General features: G+C 53.6%; 1 protein-coding gene across 1 annotated transcript in view; it reads left to right on the top strand.

Annotated features, from left to right (window-relative positions):
* Window positions 1-6,689: 6,689 nt before the first annotated feature.
* Window positions 6,690-8,570, top strand: part of MMP21 (matrix metallopeptidase 21) — a 10,206-nt gene continuing 8,325 nt past the window's right edge. The window contains exons 1-2 of the mRNA XM_017858638.1: window positions 6,690-6,966; window positions 8,287-8,570. Of these exons, the coding sequence (XP_017714127.1) occupies window positions 6,766-6,966; window positions 8,287-8,570 (485 nt within the window). The 5' untranslated portion in view covers window positions 6,690-6,765. The remainder of the gene's footprint in view (window positions 6,967-8,286) is intronic.

An 8,570-nucleotide genomic window follows, 5' to 3' on the forward strand; every position in this document is an offset into this window, starting at 1 on the left:
AAATTGCATTTCCAGGGGCGGAAAGGAGTCCCACGTAACCAGCCAGATCCCATCTCTGAGCCAGGCCAGACCGCTTCCTCCTCCCTCTGAGTCTGGTCTGCTTCTGGGGTTCTCTCTCTCTATGTATTATGGTTCTCCAGAGAAACAGAACCAATAGGATAGATGGAGAGAGAGAGACAGAGAGAGAGACACACACTAGGGGGCACTTAGGGGAATTGGCTCACAGAATTCTGGAGGCTGAGGAGGCCAGCATCTGTGGGCTGCAAGCTGGAGACCCAGGAAAGCCAGTGCTTGCAGTTCAGCCTGAGCCTGGAGGCTGAGAGCCAGGGAGCTGGTGGTGTGATTCCCAGTCTGCGTCTGAAGAAGGCCTGGGGAGAAGGCACTGCTTCTGTAAGTCCCGGGGTCTGAGGGCCTGGGGACCTGGATGGACAGGATTCAAGGGCCAGAGAAGATGAATGTCCCAGCTCAGGAAGTGGGAGGATTTACCCTTCCTCGGCCTTTCCGTTCTCCTCGAGCCCTCAGTGGACTGGATGACACCTGCCCGCTGGTGAGGGTGGCTCTTCCTTACTAATTTAAATGCTCATCTCTCACGGAACACCCTCACAGACACACCCAGGAACAGTGTTTTACCAGGTCTGTGGCTGTCCCTTGGCCCAGTCACACTGACGTACAGAATTAACCATCGTGCTTGGGAAATTTCAGCTTCTCCGCTGGTGTCATTGCTGGTGCCCTGGCAGCAGCCCTGAGAAGAGCTGGGTTTGACCAGCAGACTGAGGGCATCTCCTCATCAGAGGGCCCCACTTTCAGAGCAGAACCAGTTGGAAGCTTTCCGAGGGATACCACCAGCAACAAAGAGCATCATTCTCATCCGGAGGCCAGGAGGCCTGGGTGTGCCTTGGCAGAGAAGTGCAGGCGGGTAGTGAGCGGGGCCTCCCTCCCGCAACCGCTGAGCAGCCTCCACGTGCACCCTTTGTGGGGAGGAACAAGCCCCAGACCCAAACCCTCGTGTGTATAAAACACAAGCAGATCTCCCCAGGGAGGCCGAGGGTCCTACGCCAGCCCAGAGATGGGGAAAAGGGTTTATTTGTGGATGAAAAGGGACCAAAACGCAGTCTGGACAGAAGGGAATCAGGACAGACACTGGGAAGAGTCTTTCTGTCTCACAGGCGCACTATGCAGCTGGAAGCGATAACAGGCCTGCCCTGGTGCTGATGGCATCACTCCCCAGCACCTGGCCCCCCTGAGCTCTGCTCACTTTCAGTCAGAACTGACCTCTTGCTGAACATAAGGCTCAAAGATCTCCTGTGGGAATGACTGTTTCCAAATATTATTGTCCAACTGTACTAAGAATATGCAAATCCAGGCTGGGTGCAGTGGCTCATGCCTGTAATCCCAACACTTGGGGAGGCTGAGGTGGGCAGATTGCTTGAGCCCAGGAGATCAAGACCAGCCTGGACAACATGGCAAAACCATATCTCTACAAAAACATACAAACATTAGCTGGGCATGGTGGCTCACACCTGTAGTTCCAGCTACTTGCAGGAGGCTGAGGTGGGAAGATCACTTGAGCCAGAGAGGTCACAGCTGCAGTTGAGCTGTGGCTGTGCCACTGCACTTCAGCCTGGGTAACAAAGTGAGACCCTATCTCAAAAAAAAAAAAAAAAAAAAAAAAAAAAAAGCAAATCCATTTTATAAATGATGAATGTTTTAGAGGAAAAAGATTTCAGTTATTCCACTGACAATTAGGTTATGCATCTCATGGCTTAAAAGAGATTCTGGAAGCTCCAAGCCAACCCCTTGCCCAGTCTGAGAAATGGGAAGTGGCCTGCACAGAGCAGGAACCAGTTTGTGCAGGAGCCCCTGTCCCTCACGTTGTCTTTCTTGTAGGTCACGTGTCTTCCTCTGACGTTTTCCCTCCTAAATCCAATTGATTTCCTTGAAATCCAGTTAACCTGGAATGAGCAATTTGTTTAATCAAACATTCTCAGCCTTGAGCAGCCAGTACATTCCAAAGCTTAGTAATAATGGGAGAGAAGAATCCTCCGAAAGAAGAGCAAACGTTCACATGGTGAACATACTTCCCCGAGTCAAGCACCCAAGCTGCATGAGGCCACCACACCGTAAAGTTTCTTAAAGAATAATAACTTTCAGTAATGAAGCCCTCAAGCCTATGATCCCTGTCTTAGTCCATTTGTGATGCTATACCAAAATACCTGAGACTGGGTCATTTATAAATAATGAACAAATTTTTTTTCACAGTTCTGGAGGCTGGGAAGTCCAAGAGCAAGACTTGATGTCTGACAAGGGCCCGGTTTCTGTTGCCAGATGGTGCCTTGAACACTGCGTCCTCATATGGCAGAAGGGCAAAGGGCTGAACATCACGCTCTGAAGCCTGGCTTCTAAGGGCAGGAGGGTAGAGCCTTATGATTCAATCACCTCCTCAAGGCCCCATCTCTTAATACAGTTGCACTGGGGATTAAGTTTCAACATGAATTGTGGAGGGGACACGAACATCTAAGCCACAGTAATCCCTAAGGGGAATCATCTTACCCCCACTGGGGAGAGCTGTCATGCAAGTTTTCAGATTCGACTTTCAGAAGCACCGTCTTTGACCAGAGCTGGTGGAATGGACAGAACTGCCAGGCTTCAAGCAGAACAGGGATCGTGGTGGGCGCCCAAGCTCCTCCTGAGCACCCCTTCCCAGCATCCCAGGTCCCGCCTTTCCCCCGCAGCGTTGGGTGTGGGCCCAATGAAGAATGGATCCCTGGGGTCACAGCGCAGGACTGTGCCTTCCCCGGGAAGCCCGGTGTCCTGGAGCCCAGGAAAGTGTCCCAGGGTGCGGCACAGTCAGAAAAACACAGAGGAGTTGACGATAGCCAGAGGGTTTCACCCCAGGAGACACAGCCTACACCAACCTCAGAACTGCACAGAGGTTCTTTAAAAAGTAGCCACTCCTGGCATTGTCCATTCAAAATGTTCCAGCTGAACTTAGAGTGAACCCAGACTCCTCATTTGTCCTACGGGTCCTTCCCCATCTGACCTTCACCTGCTCCTCCCCATCCTCCCCTCCCAGCTCACTCCTCCCAGTCACGTCCAGCCAGGCTGTTCTTTCTTCCCTGCTATTGTAGCTTCGCCCAGCCGGTCCCAGCCTCAGGGCCTGTGCACTTGCCTTCTCCTGGCCTAAAAAGTATACCACTCCCGAATCCCAATCCCCCAGTTACATGTGACTGAGTCCCTCTGATCTTTCTGCTATTGCCCAGATTTCATCCGCACAAGAGGTCTTTCCTGCTCACCTGAATATTCACTCTTCCCCATAGACACTCACTTTCCCTAATTCTATTCCTAGCACCCGTCACTATTGGAATTTTTCATTTCTTTTTTGCTCATTGTCTTCCCTACTTAGAATCTACATTCCATGAGAGTAGGTGTGATGGTTAATACTGAGTGTCCACTTGACTGGATTGGAGGATCCAAAGTATTGATCCTGGGTGTGTCTGTGAGGGTGCTCCCAAAGGAGATTAACATTTGGGTCCGTGGACTGGGACAGGCAGACCCACCCTTAATCTGGGTGGCACCATCTAATCAGCTCCCAGAATATAAAGCAGGCAGAAAAACGTGAAAAGACTAGACTGGCTTAGCCTCCCAGCCTCCATCTTTCTCCCGTGCTGGATGCTTCCTGCCCTCGAACATCAGACTCCAAGCTCTTCAGCTGTGGGACTAAGACTGGCTTCCTTGCTCCTCAGCTTGCAGACGGCCTACTGTGGGACTTCGTGACTGTGTGAGTTAATACTACTTAATGTATCTACCCTATTCGTTCTGTCCCTCTAGAGAACCCTGACTAATGCAGCAGGGAATGAATCCATCATGTTCATTTCTGTATTCCCTGTCCGTAGGACAGTAATAAGTATTTGCTGCATGATAACTGAATGAATAACTAACGGATAGCCCTACACAGGCCTGTGCACACCTGCTCTTCTTGGAGACCTTTGACATACAATTCTAAGTTTTCATCTGCAAAATCACAGTGCCCAAAGAACTTTAGTTCATTTCCTGCAAGCTCTCTGGATACTGGAGTAGAAATTCCTGCAGCAAACCTGAACCTCTACTTGCTTTTGCCTCCCCATACTCTGCCTTTCCCCTGCCCTTCCCCTGCCCTTCCCCTGTCCCTAAGGGTCAGCCCCTGCAGGCATCTGTGTGACCCACCAAGAAGAGAGGAGAAACAGGAAATACTCAGGGAAGTGGGAGATGAGGAGGCTGCTGTGCAGCGCAGGAGCCCACGGAGAAGGGGCGTAGTCATGACTTTAAAGGAAATAGATGAGCAAATGTGTGCTCAGCATGATGGAGGGGACAGAAAGCCAGATCCACCCAGGGCACAGCCCCCAGTGCAGGGGTGGTGGGAGGCTCTCCGGCAAGGGCTTGGTCGGCGTCTTTGGGATCTGAGCTGGACAGAGTAAAAACCAAGGATCCAAGACAACTTAGGTGGGTGAGGCAGAAGGACCCTCAGGACCTTCGGTGCAGTTGGGGCTCAGAGGACCATGTGATAGGGACAAGAGGGTGAGAAGCTATGAGGAGAGCCAACGGTGGGCATCAAGGGCTGCCTATGCCTGCAGGATCAGAGGTGCAGTAGTCCAGGGGGTACCAGGGCTGGGCCAGGCCAGGCCATGAGTGACTCCAGTGGAGTGGAGGTGAGAATCTTCAGATCACAGTCATGGAGGGGTAGGTCAGAGCAACGCACCAGTCATTCACAGGGATGCCAGGGTCAGTCAGGACAATGGAAGGACCTGGAATACAGGAGAACTCTGCAAGAAAAGGGACGATGGCGTCTTGGGGAGAGAACAGTCACTAGGAAGGCTGGAGGTGACCCAGAAAACTGTCATGAGGCTCACAGGAGCAGGGCGCTTCCCTCAGTGGAGGCAGCCATCAGGGACGGGAACACCCCTCCTGCTCCTTGACCTGTGCAGCCTTCACCAGAGACAGAAGGGCAAGCCGTAGTCTCTACTGGAGACAGGTCTTAGGGAATGAGGAGCATGTTACGGGTCCTTCTGGGGACAGACTAAGCGTTTAGTGGCCTGTATTAGGGTTATCTAACTGCTGCACCCACCAACCCCAAATCTTAGGCTCCAAGCAATAAAGTTGTTTCTTGCTCCTGTCACAGAGCAGTCAAGGGTTTGAGGGTGGTCTTCCACAAGGGGATTCAGGGATCCAAGCCACTTCTGCTGGATGCTCTGCATCGGGTCAGGAGTTGAGGGAAGAAATCACAGAGAATACGAGGGTGGTCTTAGAGTTCAGGCCTGCAAGTGGCACACATCACTCTATCCATTTTTTCCCCCCTTTTGAAACAGGGTCTCATTCTGTCATCCAAGTTGTTGTGCAGTGGCATGATCTCGACTCATTTCAGCCTCAGCCTCCTGGGCTCAAGTGATCCTCTAGCCTCAGCTCCCCCATGTAGCTGGAACTGTTGGCACGCATGCCACCACACCTGGGTAATTTTTGTATTTTTAGTAGAGATGGGGTTTCACCATGGTGCCCAGGCTGGTCTTGAACTCTTGCTGGTCTTGAACTCCTGGATTCAAGCAATCCACCCCCTTGGCTTCCTAAAGTGTTGGGATTATAGGTGTAAGCCACCACATCCGGCCCATGCCGAGCTAATTTTTAAACATTTTTTGGTAGAAATGAGGTCTCACTGTGTTGCCCTGGCTGGTCTCAAACTCCTGGTCTCAGTCCTCCTGCCTCAGCCTCCCATAACGCTGGGATTATGGGTCTGAGCCACTGCACCTGGTCTCTCCATATTTCTATGATTCTCCATATTCCCATGGACAGCTGTGGCCCAGTCAGTCTGCACTCTCTGGAGGATGTCTGCTCAAATAAAAGACCAGTTCAGGGAAGGTTCTGTCTTCAGGATCCCAGAAAAACTTGAGGCTTCTCCATGAGGGGAAAGTGAGTGGGCCGAGGTGATTCTAGTTTATCCTCATATACAAATCTCTACCCACAGAATGGGACACTGTGCAGTCATTAACTGGAACGATAAATACTTGCATTCAGAAATAGAAAAGTGCCTGGAACATTGTGCTGACTTGAAAGGAATAGAGAATAGAGTTCATGTAAAATGAGAGACACACACAAATACTTCTCTAGGCACCTGTGCATATGTATCTGCAAGAATGTTCACTGAAATGTCACCACCAGAATCACAGAATTTCTTCTTCATTCTCAGTACTTTTACAATTTATACTATCTACTGAGAAGATCTTCTTTATATAAAGAGAAACAAAAAGAAGAAAAGCCACACAAAAAAAGTCTGAGAAACAAACTAAAACTCTCCAAACCCCAGTTCACCAAGAAAAAAAAAAGCGACCCAAACTGTAAGCAAACTAACGGTCAGCGTTTTTAAACTCAGGCTCAGATCTGAGAGGCACGTTGTTAGGGGTGCAGTCTCATGCCTCTGTTAATTCCACAGCTCATTTAGTAGCAAACTTGCCCACAGTCCATCTCCATAGAAATGGAACCCACAGGCACTGGCAATTGTAGGATGTCATTACCCGAGGAGGTGGCAAACTCTGGAGGCTGAGAGGAGTTCTCACACCAACAAGAAAGGTGAGCCTGGGGTCTTCAAAGGCAGCACGCCCATGGCCTGCCACGTGGCCTCCTAGTGGGCACACTTCAGGGCTGGGTGAGAAATGCTTGGAAACCTGGGTGCTCCCTCCTGGGTGGCTTATAAAAGCCACCCTAGGTTCTGCTCCTTAAGGAGAGGTGACGGGGACGGGGATGAAGCAGGCAGGGAAGGCAAGGGTTCAGACCAGGCCAATGCTCGCCGCCTCCATCTTCCGTCCGACACTGCTGCTCTGCTGCCTGGCTGCTCCCTGGTCCACCCAGCCTGAGAGCCTTTTCCACAGCCGGGACCGCTCGGACCTGGAGCCATCCCCACTGCGCCAGGCCAAGCCCATTGCTGACCTCCACGCTGCTCAGGTAGGAGGAAGCTGGAAGAATAGCAACACCCCCAGGCACTCACACGTGCACACAGGCACATGCACATGCTCGCACAGGCACAGGCACGTGCACACGCACGCATAGGGATATGCACATGCACGCACAGGCACAGGCCAGGATGCTGACTGTGCAGAGGCAGAGAAGGGCCACCCAGGCTGGGCTGGGAGGGAGGAGTGGCTCCTATTGAACAACCATGAATCCATGCTTAACCTGATTTGACAACCCCACAGGTCAGCCCTAGTGAGAGAGAAATGTCCATGCCCAGACAACAGACTGAAATGCCAAGTGGCTTTCCAAAGGCAAGCATGTGATACTGTAGTGTCCAAGGCACTGTCCGAAGGTTTTCTGTGGCTGCTCACCATGCCAGTCTCTGGATGTAGAGAAGGGGACAGCCCTGCAAGGTTCCTCAACACCGCAATAGTGAGGATCCTAACAGAGCTGTCTGGGGTGGCATCCGTGGACTTCACTTGAGTCTGTGGTGAAGCACCCAGAGGTCCAATGCAGAGAGTCGTGGTTGGGGGCAGGGAGTGGACCCATGAAACCCCTTGACCTGCCCTGGCACGTGGTCCTGTGGTCACCATAGGCCAGGAGCTGATGCTCAGGGTCAAGTCCAAGCCCCAGCTCCCATGGTGCCCCAGAGGCCAGGGCAGAGAACAGGACAGCCGCCCTGTAGCCAGGCTCTCAGCACCAGGGAGGCCGCGGACCTCGCTCTCTCTCTGCGGCCATGAGGAAGCCCCCGGGTCCTCAAACCTAACCACTGCCAAGCCTCTCAGTTCGAATTCCCAGCTCTCAGGACATGCCTCACCATGGCCTTCTCTGCGGTGTGGCCACGCCCGGCCTGCCTTGGCAGCCCCACCTGCCCCCCACGACCTGCCCCCCATGGCCTCGGGGAGCGTCTTCCTTCCCCCTGCCCCGACCTCTTACCTCCTCCCGGCACTCGCCCAGCCCGCTGCCCAGGTCTCCTGCTCCTCGGGCCCTGGGGCGCCTCTGACTCGGCCTGGTGCCCATCCAGGGCCCGCACTCAGGACGGCGCCCAGGACTCGCTCCCTCTCTCCTGTCTACCTCTCTCCTGTCTCTGTCTCTCACTGCTGTTCTCTCTGTATCTCTCTGTCTATTTCTATTGCTATCTCCATCTGTTTCTCCCTGGCTGTCTCTCTGCTTCTGCCTGTCTCTATCTTTGTCTGTCTGTCTGTCTCTGTGTCTCTCCCCATGTCTCTGTCTCTCTAGACTCAGGGGCAGGGCAGCCCGGGAGGGCCCGGACCGAGGCGGCCCAGATTGGGGTGCCTTTCTCTCCCACAGCGGTTCCTGTCCAGATACGGCTGGTCGGGGCTGCGGACGGCCTGGGGGCCCAGTCCCGAGGGGCCGCCGGAGACCCCCGAGGGCGCCGCCCTGGCCGCGGCGGTGCGCAGGTTCCAGCGGGCGAACTCGCTGCCGGCCAGTGGGGAGCTGGACGCGGCCACCCTGGCGGCCATGAACCGGCCCCGCTGCGGGGTCCCTGACACGCGCCCACCGTCCCCCGTCGCCGCGCCTTCGCTCCCCGGCCCGCCCCCCAGAGCCCGCTCCAGGCGCTCCCCGCGGGCGCC

The sequence above is a fragment of the Rhinopithecus bieti genome, unplaced genomic scaffold (genome assembly GCF_001698545.2).
Source record: "Rhinopithecus bieti isolate Rb0 unplaced genomic scaffold, ASM169854v2 scaffold_42745, whole genome shotgun sequence".
NCBI classification, from domain to species: Eukaryota; Metazoa; Chordata; class Mammalia; order Primates; family Cercopithecidae; genus Rhinopithecus; species Rhinopithecus bieti.